This window comes from Mobula birostris, chromosome 6, assembly GCF_030028105.1.
Source record: "Mobula birostris isolate sMobBir1 chromosome 6, sMobBir1.hap1, whole genome shotgun sequence".
In the NCBI taxonomy this organism is placed as follows: domain Eukaryota; kingdom Metazoa; phylum Chordata; class Chondrichthyes; order Myliobatiformes; family Myliobatidae; genus Mobula; species Mobula birostris.
The window spans coordinates 174,278,673-174,297,155 of record NC_092375.1 but is presented as its reverse complement, the minus strand read 5'-3'; the positions used below and the strand labels follow the sequence as shown (position 1 = coordinate 174,297,155).

At 42.3% G+C, this 18,483-nt stretch overlaps 1 protein-coding gene across 2 annotated transcripts in view; it reads right to left on the bottom strand.

Moving 5' to 3' along the window:
- The window catches only part of LOC140199600 (myosin light chain kinase, smooth muscle-like), a 356,925-nt gene that overhangs the window by 39,177 nt on the left and 299,265 nt on the right, over positions 1 to 18,483 (bottom strand). For both annotated transcript variants that reach the window (XM_072261938.1, XM_072261940.1), the window contains exons 22-25: positions 6,947 to 7,246; positions 6,432 to 6,464; positions 6,257 to 6,350; positions 5,963 to 6,166 (exon numbers count right to left, since the gene is read on the bottom strand). In XM_072261938.1, coding sequence (XP_072118039.1) covers positions 5,963 to 6,166; positions 6,257 to 6,350; positions 6,432 to 6,464; positions 6,947 to 7,246 — 631 coding nt within the window. The remainder of the gene's footprint in view (positions 1 to 5,962; positions 6,167 to 6,256; positions 6,351 to 6,431; positions 6,465 to 6,946; positions 7,247 to 18,483) is intronic.

Here is an 18,483-nt window from a genome sequence, read left to right as displayed (position 1 = left end):
CTTGCATGCTTGCTTTCAGTGACTGATGTACAAAAGCACCTAGATCTCCTTGTGCTTCCCCTTTTCCTAACTTGACTCCATTTAGATAATAACCTGCCTTCCCGTTCTTACCACCAAAGTGGATAACCTCACATTTATCCACATTAAACTGCATCTGCCATGCATCTGCCCACTCACCCAGCCTGTCCAAGTCACCCTGTATTCTCATAACATCCTCCTCACATTTCACACTGCCACCCAGCTTTGTGTCATCGGCAAACTTGCTAATGTTACTCTTAATTCCCTCATCTAAATCATTAATATATATTGTGAACAGCTGTGGTCTCAGCATGAACCTTGCGGTACCCCACTGGTTATTGCCTGCCATTCCGAAAGGGACCTGTTAATCGCTACTCTTTGTTTTCTGTCAACCAGCCAATTTTCAATCCATGTCAGTACTCTGCCCCCAATACCATGTGCCCTAATTTTGCCCGCTAATCTCCTATGTGGGACTTTATCAAAGGCTTTCTGACAGTCCAGGTACACTACATCCACTGGCTCTCCCTTGTCCATTTTCATAGTTACATCCTCAAAAAATTCCAGAAGATTAGTCAAGCACGATTTCCCCTTCGTAAATCCATGCTGACTCGGACCGATCCTGTTACTGCTATCCAGATGTGTCGTAATTTCTTCTTTTATAATTGATTCCAGCATCTTTCCCACCACTGACGTCAGGCTAACCGGTCTATAATTCCCTGTTTTCTCTCTCCTCCCTTCTTGAAGAGAGGGACAACATTAGCCACCCTCCAATCCACAGGAACTGATCCTGAATCTATAGAACTTCCACTGTCTGTTTGATGAAGTGTATTCAAATCAGTCACATTCTCAGAAGGATCCAGATATTAACCCTTGTTTCTTCTCTACGGGATGACAATATTGGAGAGTATCCATTCTGCTCCACAGCGTTCCTTTGTGCCTGCCTGTGGGTCTTGCTGCTTCTCCTCCTCCTCCAAGATGAATCAAAGTCATGCAAAGGCAATCCCATCGAGAATGCCTGTGTAGCCATAAGAAGCCTTTAACATGGATGCAGCAGGGAATGAAAACTTCCCTCCGATTTCATTTTTAAAAGCAAGTATGCAGGACAAGATATTTGTTTACAGAGAGTGGTGGGTGCTTGGAATGTACTGCTGTGGTAACAGCAGAGGGAAATATGATCGAGGTCTTAAATAGACTTTTCGATAGGCATATCAGTGGATGGATTTAGCAGAAGGTATTTGTTTCATAAAGCATTTAATTATTAGTTTAATTAGCTTGGCACAGCATTGTGAGGTGAAGGACCTCTTTCTGTGCTTTACTCTTTTACGTTCTGAGTGGGCAGACTGGAAAAATACTGCACGTCTTTCCAGTTGCAGAAACTGGAAGAGCAAACTTCTTAAACTTGTAAACATCTTACTCCCACTAATCTCAGATGACCTCACTCCCATCAATTCTCAACGAACCTATTTTCACTGTGTTGTGTAAATGCAAGGAACTTGAAAGTTGTCACGCAAAAATAAAATAACTCAACATATATAAATAAGCAAGAACAAACATTGGGGGAATTGATTTTGAAACTGGAAGATAGGGCCTTACATCTGTAGAACTTTACATCTCAAATTATATATTGAAATTATTATTAGATCAGATAATTGGAAAATAGTCCTGGAGAAATTGCTGGTAATGAAAGCTGATATATCCCCAGGAGTTGGTGACATGTTTCCTTGGGTTTTGAAAGGTACTTTTGGAAATAGTGGAGCTACTGGTTACCATCTTCCAAAACCCCACAGAATGCATGAAACATGGGGGAGAAAAGGCATTCAAACTACATTGTTACATTAAACCCTCATGTCTATGATTATTTATATAGATTCAGTTCTGAATTCAAAGCAAACAATAGCTTCTTTCCTTATTGTTATGCCCAAGATGCCTGATTAACGCAAAATATACACAGACTTAAAAATACATCGAAACTATACTGACGAAATTTGACAATGATGTAACAACTCAGGCAAACGTTAAATTATTTGCCAATTGAGTGGAAGTAAGGTGGTTTACATACCTCTAATAAAAGGAAAGCTATTTAATTGCCAATAAACAATTACATTTTGTATGTTTCTATGTGCAGTGAGTTGTGCAAATGATGGATACTAACAGTGGGTAATGGGACATATTTTAATGTATTTGCATTTAGTGATATAAAGCATTCAACCAATATATATGGCATGGCTTAGATACCATGCAGAGCTAACTTTCATCTATCTTGGAACAACACGTCAATGCCAGAATCATATAACCATATAACGATATAACAATTACAGCATGGAAACAGGCCATCTTCGCCCTTCTAGTCTGTGACGAACTCTTACTCTCACCTAGTCCCACCGACCTGCACTCAGCCCATAACCCTCCATTCCTTTCCTGTCCATATAGCTGTCCAGTTTAACTTTAAATGACAACATCGAACCTGCCTCAACCACTTCTGCTGGAAGCTCGTTCCACACAGCTACCACTCTCTGAGTAAGGAAGTTCCCCCTCATATTACCCCTAAACTTTTGCCCTTTAACTCTCAACTCACGTCCCCTTGTTTGAATCTCCCCCACTCTCAATGGAAAAAGCCTATCCATGTCAACTCTATCTATCCCTCTCATAATTTGAAATACCTCTATCGTCCCCCCTCAACCTTCTACGCTCCAAAGAATAAAGACCCAACTTGTTCAACCTTTCTCTGTAACTTAGGTGATGAAACCCAGGTAACATTCTAGTAAACCTTCTCTGTACTCTCTCTATTTTGTTGACATTTTTCCTATAATTCGGTGACCAAAACTGTACACAATACTCCAAATTTAGCCTTACCAATGCCTTGTACAACTTCAACATTACATCCCAACTCCTATACTCAATGCTCTGATTTATAAAGGCCAGCATACCAAAAGCTTTCTTCACCACCCTATCCACATGAGAGTCTACCTTCAGGGAACTATGTACCATTATTCCTAGATCACTCTGTTCTACTGCATTCTTCAATGCCCTGCCATTTACCATGTATGTCCTATTTTGATTAGTCCTACCAAAGTGTAGCACCTCACATTTATCAGCATTAAACTCCATCTGCCATCTTTCAGCCCACTCTTCTAACTGGCCTAAATCTCTCTGCAAGCTTTGAAAACCTACCTCATTATCCACAACTCCACCTATCTTGGTATCATCTGCATACTTCATGAGCGAACTTTGACGTCAGAACCACAGAAAATGACAGCCAGATTAGCGCAAAGTTGAGATGACTTCTTATAACAGATTTATTTCATTCCTCACCAATGTGCGCAGGCTAAATAAATTTTACTCCTGAAAGTAAGCACTGTCAAAACTTTAATCTTCTTCAATTTACTTTTCTGTTGAGCTGTGGACTCACTTTTGAGGACTCTGCAGTTCATGCTCCATGTGTTTTTGTTTACCATTTGCGCAATCTGATCGACGGACTGGCTCTATGCGCCATTGACACAGCGCCTGATATACTGACAGTAGCCTTAGCTCCTTTGACCATTTCGGGGATTCTGCGGTTTGATGTTTAGTGTTCAGTGTGCTGAATGCTTGCTTTTTGCTGTTTGCGTGGTTTGTTCTTTTTTCGCTCATTGGGTATTTGATGGTCTTTGCTGTGTGGGGATTTCATTGAACAGATTTATTTATTTATTGAAATACAGTGCGGAGTAGGCCCTTACAACCCTTCGAGCTGCGCCACCCAGAAATCCCCTAATTTAACCCTAGCCTAATCACGGACAATTTACAATGACCAATTAACATACCAACCAGTAGGTATTTGGACTGTGGGAGGAAATCGGAGCACCCGGAGGAAACCCATGTGGTCACAGGGAGAACGTACAACTCCTTACAGGCAGTGGCGGGAATTGAACCTGGGTCGCTGGCACTGTAAAGTGCTGTGCTAAGCACTACACTACCATTCTTCGTTTCTTTGTTTTGTGTCTGCCTGAGGGAAGGCGAATCACAGGGTTGTACACTATACACATACTTTGATAATAAATGTACTTTGAAACTTTGAAGCAATGATTAAAAGTCGAATCGCAAACATGAGAACGTCTGCAGATGCTGGAAATCCAAGCAACACACCCAAAATGCAGCTCAGGCAGCATCTATGGAAAAGAGTAAACAGTCGACGTTTTGGGCGGAGACTTTTAATCAGGTGCTTAAAAGTAGTATTTTCTCACCTCTGAAAATCTTATTTAAATAAAAGATGTTTTAAAACTTCACCCTCTCAAACTTTGTATTTTTAGTGACTTTCTCTGGATTTACTATTGATAGAACATTTTCCCACATCTCCCATACCGTGTATTGGTTTCAACATAGTGTAATGGGGCACACGATATTGCTGTCTGCAATTCAGAATCCAAAGCCAGGATTTTAAGCTGATCAGCACAGGGGTGGTGGAGGTGTTGTGGTCGCAGGATCGTTAATTGCCCAGCTCACAGAGCCTCTCACTCCCAAGGGTTTCTCACTACCAGCTGTATTTTATTGCAGCACTGGTGCAGTAAAATAAAATGAGCATTTACTGTTCATAATTGATGCTCATCATTCCAAACTTGTGCCACAATGTGTGAATTTAAAACAAATTGGGATGCTGGAATGAAAGAAATGTTGCCAGAAAACTGATGAGAAGCATCCAAAGCAGGTTTTTTTAAAAAAAAGAAAATCAGTATTCATTGAGATACAGCGTGGAATAGCCTTTCCAGCCCTTCACGTTATACAACCCGATTTAACCCTAGCCTAATCACGGGACAACTTACAAAGACCAATTCACCGGTACATCTTTGGACGGTGGGAGTAAACTGGAACACCCAGAGGAAACCCAGGCAATCACAGGGAGAATGTACTAAACTCCTTACAGGCAGCGGTGGGACAAGTAATTTTTAAAAGGCTTTACATCAGGATTCCTTTTTTCACTTTATAGGAGAATGACCTGTCCTGGGCCCAGCACACAAAGTGTGCGAGCGTCTTTATTAGGAGGCTAAGGAGGTTTGGCATGTCGCTGGACATACCATCTTCTACACATATTCTGTTGGAAGTATCCTGCCTGGTCATATCATGGTGCCGAGAGAAGAGGAACTCTACCCAATATACCATGGGCATATCTTTCTTGATAGTATCTACAGAAGATGCAGCCTCAAGAAGCCAACATCCATCATCAAACATCTACCATCTGGACTATGTCATCTTTGGCAGCTACCATCAAACAGAAGCCCGAAGTCCCAGACTACCAGGTTCAAGAACGGCTACTTCTCTTCAACTATTTGGTTTTTAAGCCAACCAGCAAAACCCTACTCATCATTAGAGCTTAGCAACGCTGTGATATAACTACTCCGATCACTTTGCTCTAAAACTGACTTGCTTTTGTTCTAAATATGTTTTTTTTTGGTAAGAATTGTGATTGCTGCTTATATGATATTATGATGCTGCCGCGGGTAAAGGTTTCATTGCACCTGTGTGTACAGGTATTTGTGTGTGTTACAATAAACTCAACTTTACTCAAGAGTTCCAAGCTCTCCACTGGACTAGCAAAGATCCCCCTCACTCAAGCACTGTATACCCATCACTGTCAGCATCCTTCATGTGGGATACAGTTCAGTACAGCTTAACTGAGGCTGAGAGTTAAAATCTCACACACACTCTGGAGACTGAGTAGATTCTGATCACAATGACAAGTCCTGCCCAACTTTCAATTGAAGCCTCAGCAATATGCGTAACGTCCAGACGCTAAAAGGCTTTATTAATCTCATTCTGGACTTGAAATCTGTAGATGTTCATTATTTGTGCTGGAAAACATCACATTGCATTATTGCACTGTATGAATCATATAATTTGCATGCTTTACTTAACGATTTTTGTTACCACGCTCAGGATTATGAATCAAGTAAAGGAAATTGTCATTACTTACAGTTCCAAAACCATAACGATGTCCGACCTTGATTCAAAAGCATCAACGCATTGAACAAGTTTTGGATGGTGTAGGCAATTCATAATACTGATCTCCTGCCTCACATTTTCTTTATCCTTCGCAGAGAAAGCTTTGAAAAACTTCCCTGCCCAAACCTTTTTAGTTCTCTTCTCAACAAGTTTGAAGACTTGTCCAAATTTTCCCCTGTAAACAAGTTGACAATGGTTCTTACACACTGGTGCTGATCACAAGGAAGGGTGACGTAAGGGTCAAAATAGAAGCAGAGGCACTCACGTTCCTATTTTTTCCAGTATGTCATAATATTCTGCAACCTTCTCAGTTGTGTTGATTGTTACATGTCGATAATCTGGCTCGCCTTCTTTCTCATCTGAAAAGTAATTATTTTTGTATAATGCAGCACAAGCTTTATTCATATTTTGCAAATGAGTAGAAATAAAAATATGCTTACCATCATCAGAAAGATCAACTTCATCTTTGTGTTCTTAAAATTAAATAAGTCAAAGTTAGATCATTTTGTAATTGAATGTCTAAAATATGTCAAAGCTTAAAAATATAAATACAAGTGACAGCTAATAAATCCCCAAATTATTAAGTATTTAATAAGCTTTTCTTAAAAATAAAGAGTGTGATGAAACTCTAACTCTCTTAGTTTCAGATCACAGTTTATGATGGTCAAGTTTAATATCATGGCACCGTCAGGAGGAACAGTAATGGAAGAAAAGCAAAATGACGGTCAAGACTTGTTTTCATGCAGAAAAACTCCCAGAATTTGGTTCTAGCAATCTTTCTCAGCACAACGGAATGGAAAGCAACATTATAAAAAAAATAAATACAGATGAAAACAACACCATCTCGCGAGAATGCAGAAAGCTTGATAGGAAAATATCCCCGTAATATTTACAAATGTGCCACGAGTAAGTAAAGATTGTGCACTTGCTTTGGTGCCCTTAAGGTAGAGCTAACCTTCTGTTACTCCCACTTTGACCAAATCGGATTCCTGACTTGGCTCACTAGTGCCGTAAACGTTAACAGCTCGGACTCGGAATTTGTACTCTTTATCAGTGCTTAGATCACGCACACTGCAGGATGTACTGCGACAGGTGGTCAGGGGTGTCCACTGCTTCTCTTCTGAGTTCCAAGTTTCCACGTTATATGACTGAACGATGCTGCCACCGTCATACGTGGGGCCGTACCATGACAGTGTCAGAGTGGAGCTACGGATATCGGAGGAGCACGGCTTCCCCGCGGGCGGTTCTGGTCTATCTGTGAGTGGGAAAGAGGAGACGTCAGCAGCAGGACTCCAGTCAAGTTTACAAAATTTAACTGAGAGAAAGTTCACATTTCGCTCCGTATTCCCGCCAGTTATTTATGGGGCAGTATGGTCGCGTAGCGGGTAGTGTAACGCTTTGCAGTGCTAACGACCCGGGGTTCAATTCCTGCCACTCCCTGTAATGTTCTCCTTGGGACCACATGGGTTTGCTTCTCATGCTCCAGATTCCTCCCAGTGTCCAAAGGCCTATTAGTGGTCAGTTAATTGTCATTGTAAGTTGTTCTGTGATTAGGTTAGGGTTAGGGTTAGGGTTAGGTTGGGCAGTGCGGGTTATTGGGTCAGAATGGCCTGTTCGCATTGCAGCTCGCAATAAAATAAATATATTCACTACTTATGGTTTTTCCTCAACTTTCCTCCAGTGTTCTGCTCTCAGCAGAACAACCCAGTTTTGTCATTTTATCCCTTCCACTCTTTTTCTAGTAAGTTTTGCTTCCATCTGCTAGAAGGCCACCACATTCTGCTGAAGGGCAATGCTCGGAATGGGGCACATTAGCTTAGAGGTCTTTGAAACTGTGCTTCATAAAACTTCAACATGCATTTTGGCATTTGTATTAGTCCTTGCTCATAAAATTCATGAACCTCTGGACTGTTTAAACTCCCCTTTCAACCCGTCCTGCCATCTTCAGGAATCTGCTCTAGCATAGTCTGTTGTACAATGGTCGTCCTACCCACCAAGAGCCTGTGACCATGAGTTGTGGGCTTTGATAAATCAAGGGTTGATTTCATTTTCAATATTTGCTTGCTTAATTTTGTTTTACTGTTTGATTGTTGGAAATTTATAGTTTTCACTTGCACTGGCAATCAAGTATTGAAAAATGGCTCAGTATTTGTGGTATTGTATCTGGGAAGATCAGTTGAAAGTTTAAAGTAAATTTATTATCAAAGTGTGTATGTATATATATATATCATATAGAACCCTGAGATCCATTTTTCTGTGGGCATTCTCAATGAGTCCATAATAGAATAATAACCATAATAGAGTCAATGAAAGACTGCACTAACTTGGGCTTTCAACCAGTGTGCAGAAGACAACAAGCTGTACAAAAAGAAATTAATAATAATAATAATAATAATAAATATGCAATAAATATTGAGAACATCAGATGAAGAGTCCTTGACAGTGAGTCTGTAGGTTGTGGGAGCATTTCAGTGATGGGGCAAGTGAAGTTGAGTGAAGTTATCCCCTTTGGTTCAAGAGCCTGATGGTTGAGGAGTAATAACTGTTCCTAAACCTGGTGATGAGAGTCCTAAGGCTCCTGTACATTCTTCCTGATGGCAGCAGTGAGAAAAGAGCATGACATGGATGGTGGGAGTTCCTGATGATGGATGCTGCTTTCCTGCAACAGTGTTTCATGTAAATACATTCAATGGTGTGGAGGGCTTTACCCGTGATGGACTGGGCCATATCCGCTACTTTTTGTTGGATTTTCCATTCTAGGGTATTGGTGCTTCCATACCATGCTTTGATGCAGCCAATTAATATATTCTCCATTGCACATTCCTCCATTTTTGAGGGGTTGTCTTAAGTGATGAAAGAAGAAGGAGAAGGAGAAGGGGAAGGGGAAGGGGAAGGGGAAGGGGGAGGGGGAGGGGGAGGGGGAGGGGGAGGGGAGGAGGAGGAGGAGGAGGAGGAGGAGGAGGAGGAGGAGGAGGAAGAAGAGGAAGAAGAGGAAGAAGAGGAAGAAGAGGAAGAAGAAGAAGAAGAAGAAGGCGGCCCTTAACTCCGAGTGGAGTCATCGGGATGCCGTCATGACACTTTTTTTTAGCAGGCTTTCTTATTTTTACGAGGCTGAGTTTCTAGCTCGACGCTCAACCCAGCACGGATGGAAAGCATGCAAGGGAGCCAGCTGGATTTGAACTCGGGAGCCTTCGCTCCAAAGTCCGGCGCTGATGCCACTATGCCACCAGCCGGCTCCCTTGGCTCCCTTGTGAACCACCATATAAATTTATTCAAAACTTAATTAGGATGCTAGTTTCAAAGCTAGATAATATTATGATTAGCAATTATTAATATTCAAATGTTAACTGAATTACTAAATAAATAATTAAAATAAGGTAGGCAGAGCAGAATAGGTGATGTGTGTTGTCAGAAGTCTGTAGGAACAGATGGAAACTATTGAGATCCCCAGTGACCACGTCTGCACGAAATAAACAAACTCAAAGCTCTTGAGTTGGAGTCAGAGATTGCACCATTTATCCATTAGGAAGATGGATGCATTGGAGAGAGTTCAGAGGAAATTCATCCGGATGTTGTCTGGATTGGATGACTTTAGCTATGGAGTGGGATTGGACAGGCTGGGTTTATTTTTCCTGGAGAGGGGGGTGGTCTGATAGAGTACACAAAATTATAAGAGTCTTAGATAGGGTTGATGTCAACTTTTTTCCCATGCTAAGGGTCTTAAAATGCAGAGGGTATAGAATTAAGATGAGAGAAAGGAGTTTTAAGGAAGGGAAATTTTTTTGACACAGAGAATAATTGATATCTGGAACATTGTCAGAGGAAACTGTGAAATCAGATTCAATTTCTGATTCGAGACATTCAGATAGGCACTTAAATAGGCAAGGCACAGGAAGGCATAATGCAGGCAAAGGGGGTTAATGTACTTAAGCAAAAACGCCTCTATATTGGGCTGCACGACTCCATGGCAACTTTATTACACTTTTTTCAAGAGGAATCACACCAAAATTAAATGTGGCAGGACTAGTTATCACTTGCACAGGAAGGGTGACTGTGAGTGAGCTAGGTATCGAGATTCAGAAGATAGTCTCTGCCCTCACACTGGTCCAGTAGGAAACATTTCTTGCAGCCTGTCTGAATAAAAGCAGAGACAGCAGGCAGAAAGAGCATAGGCAGAGGTACAAGAGGCATTTAAGTTGGAGGAATTGATAGGTGTATTGTGCTACAGAGGTCATTATAGTTACTTGGGTAAACACTAAACTGTTTTAAGGTTGCTTCTTGGGTTTGGAGAGGAACTTGACATGAGAAGGGAAAGATTCAGTTGTCAAGAACCAGATGAAAACACCTACATACAGTGGATAAGACTAGAAGGAGGTTCTGTTATAAGTATGCCCTAAGGAACACACACAAAATGCTGGAGGAACTCAGCAAGTCAGGCAGCGTCAATGGAAAAGAGTAAACAGTCACCTCCTCCCATTCAGGGACCCAAACAGTCCTTCCAGGTGATGCGATATTTCACCTGTGAGTCTGTTGGGGTCCTCTACTGTATCCAATGCTCCCAGTATTGGCTTCCCACTGTGACGTAGATTGGGAGACTGTTTCATCGAGCACCTTTGCCCTGTCCACCACAAAAAGCAAGATCTCCCGGTGGCCACCCATTCCAATTCTACTTCCCATTCCCATTCCCACATGCCAGTCCATGGCCTCCTCTACTGCAATGATGAGGTCACACTCAGGTTAGAGGAGCAACGTGTTGCATTCTGTCTGGGTAGCCTCCAACCTGATAGCAAGAACATTGATTTCTCGCATTTCCCGTAATTACCCCACCCCCAACTCACCATTCCCCATTCCTGTTTCCCTCTCTCACCTCATCTCCTTTCCTAACCTTTCACCTCCTTCTGGAGCTCCTTCTCCTTCTCTTCCTTCCATGGTCTTCTACCCTGTCCTATCAGATTACCCCTCCTCCAGCCCCTTATCTCTTTCACCAATCGACTTCCCAGCTCTTTACTTCACCCCCTCCTCTTCTGGTTTCACCTATCACCATGTACTTCTTCCCACTCTCCCACCTTTTTACTCTGACTTCTCATCTTTTTTCCAGTCCTGACGAAGGGTTTTGCCGCAAAACGTTGACTGTTTACTCTTTTCTATACATGCTGCCTGGCCTGCTGAGTTCCTCCAGCATTTTGTGAGTGTCGCATTGGATTTCCAGCATCTGCAGGTTTTTTTGTGTTTATAAGTATGCCCTGTTAGGTTTCAGTTTCAAAGTCAGGGCAACAGTGTTAGAGTCAATGGGTTACATGCAAATTGACACAGATTCATAGAACATTGAACACAGAACATAGAACAGTACAGGCCCTTTGGCCCACAATGTTGTGCCGATCCTTAATCCCTGTCTCCCATATAACCCCCCCACCTTAAATTTCTCCATATACATGTCTAGTAGTCTCTCAAATTTACTAGTGTATCTGCCTCCGCCACTAACTCAGATTCAATCAGATTCAATTGATAGATAGATAGATAGATAGACATACTTTATTGATCCCGAGGGAAATTGGGTTTCATTACAGATGCACCAACCAAGAATGTATAAATATAGCAATATAAAACGATAAGTAATTAAATAATAATATGTAAGTTATGCCAGATGGAAATAAATCCAGGACCAGCCTATTGGCTCAGGGTGTCTGACCCTCCAAGGGAGGAGTTGTAAAGTTTGATAGCCACAGGCAGGAATGACTTCCTATGACGCTCGGTGTTGCATCTCGGTAGAATGAGTCTCTGGCTAAGTTTACTCCTGTGCCCAACCAGTACAGTACATAGTGGATGGGAGACATTGTCTAAGATGACATGCAACTTGGACAGCATCCTCTCTTCAGACACCACCGTGAGAGAGTCCAGTTCCATCCCCACAACATCACTGGCTTTACGAATGAGTTTGTTGATTCTGTTGGTGTCTGCTACCCTCAGCCTGCTGCCCCAGCACACAACAGCAAACATGATAGCGCTGGCCACCACAGACTCGTAGAACATCCTCAGCATCGTCCGACAGATGTCAAAGGACCCCAGTCTCCTCAGGAAATAGAGACGGCTCTAACCCTTCTTGTAGACAGCCTCAGAGTTCTTTGACCAGTCCAGTTTATTGTCAATTCGTATCCCCAGGTATTTGTAATCCTCCGCCATGTCCACACTGACCCCCTGAATGGAAACAGGGGTCACCGGTGCCTTAGCTCTCCTCAGGTCTACCACCAGCCCCTTAGTCTTTTTCACATTAAGCTGCAGATAATTCTGCTCACACCATGTGATTGCATGGCTTATAGATTAGTATGGTAGAAAACAACTAATGGGACATTAAGAAGAGGAGCCCTCCATTGTGTCAAGCTTCATTTGAATGGAGGTGGGAACTGGGTCCCAGAGAAGTGAGTACAAAGGATCGTAGATGAGCATTCAACCAAAGTAAGTGGGGTGAGAATGAGGGTGGGGGGGGGTGTGGTGTTGAAGGTGCAGGAGAGCCTATACAAGGAGAAATTTAGAAAGGCATAAAGAAAGGACAATGGAGGGGAGTGAGACAGGCAAAAGTAATGTCTGTTTGCAGGGGAGAAATATAAATGCAGAAGACAATTTGAGTCAGAGTTTACAACATTTTAAGGGGGAAAGCCACTGGAATCTGATCATACATTGGCTAACAAATATAGTACCAGATCAAAGCAAAATCATTTTAATGTTGCCAAAAAGAGCAGTAAGCCTGAGGATTGGAAACTTTTCAGATTTCAGGAAGAGAACATGACATTTATAGTACAGGGAAGGTGGAATATGAGACCAATCTAGTGAGAAACATAAAAAGACAGTAACAGCCTCCATAAATATGTAACAGTATAAGATTAGCACAAGTTAATGGGGTTTCTCTTACAGGCTGAACAGGAGAAATATTAGAAAAGAAGGAAATACGAGGAAAATTAAACAAATATCTTTTGTCTGTGTTTGTAAAAGAAAGCACAATTCACTTAATGATACCCCACAAGAAAAAGTGCAGAACAAGCCTGGAGAGAATTAGCAGCTGAAAAAAATTTCACACGTGACTGCATGGCCAAACACCCAGGGAATCACATCATCAAGTTTGCTGAGGACACGAATGTGGTGGGGCTCATCACGTACAACGATGAGACGGCCTACAGAGAGGAGGTGGAAGAGCTCGAGGCCTGGTGCCAGGCAAATAGCCTCTTCCTTAGTGTCAACAAGACAAAGGAAAAGGTTATTGTTTTCAGGAGCACTCGTACCACTCACACTCCCCTTTACACTGGCAGCACAGCAGTGGAAGTGGTTTCAAACTCCTGGGAGTGCACATCACACACAACCTCTCATGGTCCCAGAAAGTAAAGAAAGTGGTTCCTACACAGTAAAGAAAGCTCACCAATGCCTTTACTTTCTGAGGAGGCTGAAGAGAGCTGGACTTTGTACATCCGTACTCACACCATTCTACAGATGGTCAGCAGACAGCATCCTAACAAGCTGCTTAACTGCCTGGTATGGAAACTGCATGGCAGTAGGCAGAAAGTCTCCACAATGGGTAGTCAAAACTGCCCAATCTACCTCCAGCATCAGCCTACCTGCCATCAAGGGCATATATACTGTAAGGTGCCGGGAAGGCATCACGAAGGATCCTACACACCCTGCTCAGGGACTGTTTATCCCACTTCCAGAAGAGACAGATTACGTAGCATCCACACCAGGATCACCAGACTCAAAAACAGTTACTTTCCCTAAGCAGTAAGGCTGATCAACACCACCACCCACTAACTCCACCACCACATTATTATTTTCCATCAGTCACCTTATGTACATCCTGGTGTCACTTTATGGACATACGATCAATGTATATAAGCTACCTTATATTTATTGTGTTTTATTATTATTATTTGTTCTTTATCTTTTCTATTTTGGGTGGTGAAGAAAGCTTTTGGTATGCTGGCCTCAGATATGCTGGTATCAGAACATAGATTATAGGAGTTGGGATGTAATTTTGAAATTGTACAAGGCATTGGTGAGGCCAAATTTGGAGTATTGTGTACAGTTTTGGTCACCAAATTATAGGAAAGATGCCAACAAATTAGAGAGAGTACAGAGAAGATTTACTAGAATGGTACCTGGGTTTCATCACCTAAGTTACAGAGGAAGGTTGAACAAGTTGGGTCTTTATTCTTTGGAACGTAGAAGGTTGAGGGGAGACTTGATAGAGGTATTTAAAATTATGAGGGGGATAGGTAGAGTTGACTTGGATAGGTTTTTTCCATTCAGAGTGGGGGAGATTCAAACAAGAGGACATGAGTTGGGAGTTAAAGGGCAAAAGTTTAGGGGTAACATGAGGGGGAACTTCTTTACTCAGAGAGTGGTAGCTGTGTGGAATGAGCTTCCAGCAGAAGTGGTTGAGGCAGGTTCGATGTTGTCATTTAAAGTTAAATTGGATAGATATATGGACAGGAAAGGAAAGGAGGGTTATGGACTGAGTGCAGGTCAGTGGGACTAGGTGAGAGTAAGAGTTCGTCACAGACTAGAAGGGCCGAGATGGCCTGTTTCTGTGCAGTAATTGTTATATGGTTATACGGTTATTTTCTTTGTGCTGCACTGTGTGAAGTGGCAACTCTTGAATCACTGAAGGATGCTCAACAGGCTTGAATGCTATCACCTCCTCCAAAGTGAAACCAAGTGACATAGGTGACAAGGCTTCACTCCCAGATGAGCTCAATGCCTTTTATGCTCACTTTGATCATCAAATCGCAGAGGTACCTTCACAAACTCCCACAGACCCAATGACCCTGTGGTTTCAGTCTCTGAGGCTGACGTGAGAACATCCTTAAGGAGGGTGAACCCATGGAAAACATCCAACCCAGATGGGGTACCTGGCCACGTACTAAAGTCCTGTGCTGATCAACCAGCTGGAGCGTTCACCGATATCTTTAACTTATCTTTAATCCACCTACTTCCCTACTTCAAGCAGCCTTCAACTATACCAGTGCCTGAGAAAGTAGTTAACCTGTCCTCAATGACTATCATCCAGTAGCTTTACATCCATTGTAAGGAAATGCTTTGAGGGGTTGGCTAAGAAGCAACTTGGATCCACTACAATTTGCCTACCATCACAGCAGGTCAGCAGCAAATGCCATTTCATTTTCTCTTCATTTGATTCTGGAATATCTGGACAAGAAGATGCAGACATCAGGATGCTCTTCATTGACTGCAGCTCAGCAATCAATATTATCATCCCCTCAAAACTAATCGTTAATCTTCAAGTCCTAGGCCTCATTACATTATAGAGTCATGGAGTCATAGAACATTACAGTACAGAAACAGGCCATCTGGCCCATCTAGTCTGTGACGCACCATTAATCTGCCTAGTCCCATTAACCTGCACTCAGACCATAGGCCTCTATATTCCTCCCATCCATGAATATATCCAAATTTCTCTTTAATGTTGAAATCAACTTGGCTATCATCACTCACGCTGGCAGATCATTCCACTCTTATACTACCCTCTGAATGAAGAAGTTCCCCCTCATGTTCCCCTTAAACTTTTCACCTTTCACCCCATAACTCATGACCTCTCGTTCTTGTTTCGTCCAACCTCAGAGAAAAAGCCTGCATGCATTTACTCTATCTATACCCCTCATAATTTTGTATATCTCTGTGGAATTTTCCCTCAATCTCCTACACTCTGGGGAGTACAGTCCATACCTATTCTACCTTTCTCTATAAATCAGGTTCTCAAATCCTGAAAACATCCTTGTAAACTTACTCTGCACTCTTTCAATCTTATTTACATCAGGCCACACCAACGTCTTATACAATTTTGATATAACATCCCAGCTCTTGTACTCAATACATTGATTTATGAAGGCCAATGTGCCAAAACATAAGAACATATGAAATAGGAGCAGGAGTCGGCCATCTGGCCCGTCGAGCCTGCTCCACCATTCAATAAGATCATGACTGATCTAGCCATGGACTCTTCTCCACCTACCTGCCTTTTTCCCATAACCCTTAATTCCCCTATTATGCAAAACTCTATCCAACCTTGTCTTAAATATATTTACTGAGGTAATTTCCACTGCTTCATTGGGCTGAGAATTCCACAGATTCACCACTCTCTAGGAAAAGCAGTTCCTCCTCATCTCCATCCTAAATCTACTCTCCAGAATCTTGAGGCTTTGTCCCTAAGTTTTAGTCTCACCTACCAGTGGAAACAAATTTCCTGTCTCTATCTTATCCATCCCTTTCATAATTTTATATGTTTCCATAAGATCTCCTCTCATTCTTCTGAATTCCAGCGAGTCCAGTCCCAGGCAACTCAATCTCTCCTCATAGTCTAACCCCCTCAACTTTGGAATCAACCTGGTGAACCTCCTCTGTACTGCCTCTGAAGCCAGTATATCCTTCCTCAAGTAAGGAGACCAGAACTACACACAGTACTCCAGGTGCAACCTCTACAGTGCCCTGTACAGTTGCAGCATAATCTCCCTGCTCTTAAATTCAGTCCCTCTAGCAATGAAGGTCAACATTCCATTTGCCTTTTTGATAGCCTGATGCACCTGCAAACCAACCTTTTGTGATTCGTGCACAAGCACTCCCAAGTTCCTCTGCACAGAAGCATGCTGCAGTTTTTTACCATTTAAATAATAACTTGATCTTCTATTTTTCCTTCCGAAGTGGATGACTTCACGTTTATCAACATTGTACTCCACCTGTCAGACCCTTGCCCACTCACTTAACCTATCTGTAGCTCTCTGCAGACTCTCTGTATCTTCTGTACAATTTGCTTTTCCACTCAATTTAGTGTCATCAGCAGATTTAGATACACTACACTCGGTCTCCTCTTCCAGATCGTTAATGTATATCGTGAACAGTTGCATACCCAGCACTGTCCCCTGCGGCACACTGCTCACCACCAGAGTAACACCCATGGAGCCCAACTCTCTTCTTTCTGTTAGTTAACCAATCTATGCATGCTAATACCTCAGCCTCATTATGGATAAGTCTTTTATGCTGCACCTTATCAAATACCTTCTGGAAATCGAAGTAAATAATATCCATTTGTTTCTCTCTGTCTATTGCCCTCATTACATCCTCAAAGAACTTCTGTAAATTTGTCAAACAGGACTTGCCTTTGCTGAGTCCATGTTGTGTCTGCCCGATGGATCCATTTCTTTCCAGATGCCTTGTTATTTCTTCTTTAAAGATAGCTTCAAGCATTTTCCCAACTACAGATGATAAACTAACTGGTCTGTAGTTACCTGCCTTTTGCCTACATCCTTTCCTGAACAGTGGTGTGACATTTGTCATCTTCCAATCCACTGGGACCTACCCAGAGTCCAGAGAATTTTGGTAAATTATCACCAATGCCTCTGCTATAATTTCTGCCATTTCTTCCAGTAACCTGCGACACACTCCATCAGGACCAGGGGACTTGTCTATCTTTAGGCCCGCAAGTTTGCTCAGCACTACATCTTTAGTGATAGCTATTGTATCGAGGTCCCCGTCTCCCATCGCATCCATATCATCTCTCTTCAGCCTGCTAGAAGTGACCTGCACTATGAAGACACACACAAAATAGCCATTCAAAGCTTTGGCCATTTCCTCATTATCCATCTACATTAAATTCCATCTGCCATTTTTCAGCCTATTTTTCCAGCTGGTCTAAATCCCACTGCAAGCTTTGATAGTCTTCCTTGTTGTCCACTGATACCTTCCCATTACTGATGCCAGGTTCACTGGCCTATAATTTCCTGGCTTATTCTTAATGCCTTTCTTGTGTAAGTTGATCCTTGTTGTCCACCATGCTCCCAGTCTTGGTGTCACCTGCAAATCTGCTGATCCAGTTAACCACATTTTCATCCACATCATTGATATTGATAACAAAGGACCCAGCACCAATCCCTGTGGCATTCCACTCGTTACAGGACTCAAGTCAGGAAGGCAAACATCTACAAACATTCTCATATTTCTCTTGCGAAGCCAATGTCTAATCCAATTTACTACCTCATCTTGAGTGCCAAGCAACTGAACCTTTTTGACCAACATCTCAAATCTTGTCAAAGGCCTTACTAAAGTCCATGTAGACAACAGCTACCGCCTTGCCTTCATTAACTTCCCTTGTAACTTCCTCTAAGATTGGTTAGACATGACTTAGCATGCACAAAGCCATGTTGAATATCCCCAGTTTCTGTCCATCCAAACACTTATATATTCAGTCATAGAAACATAGAACATAGAAGACCTACAGCACAATACAGGCCCTTCGGCCCACAAAGCTGTGCCGAACACATCCTTACCTTAGAACTACCTAGGCTTACCCATAGCCCTCCATTTTTCTAAGCTCCATGTACTCATCCAGGAGTCTCTTAAAAGACCCTGTTATATCCGCCTCCACCACTGCCGCCGGCAGCACATTCCACACACTCACCACTCTTTGCGTAAAAAACTTACCCCGACATCTCCTCTAAA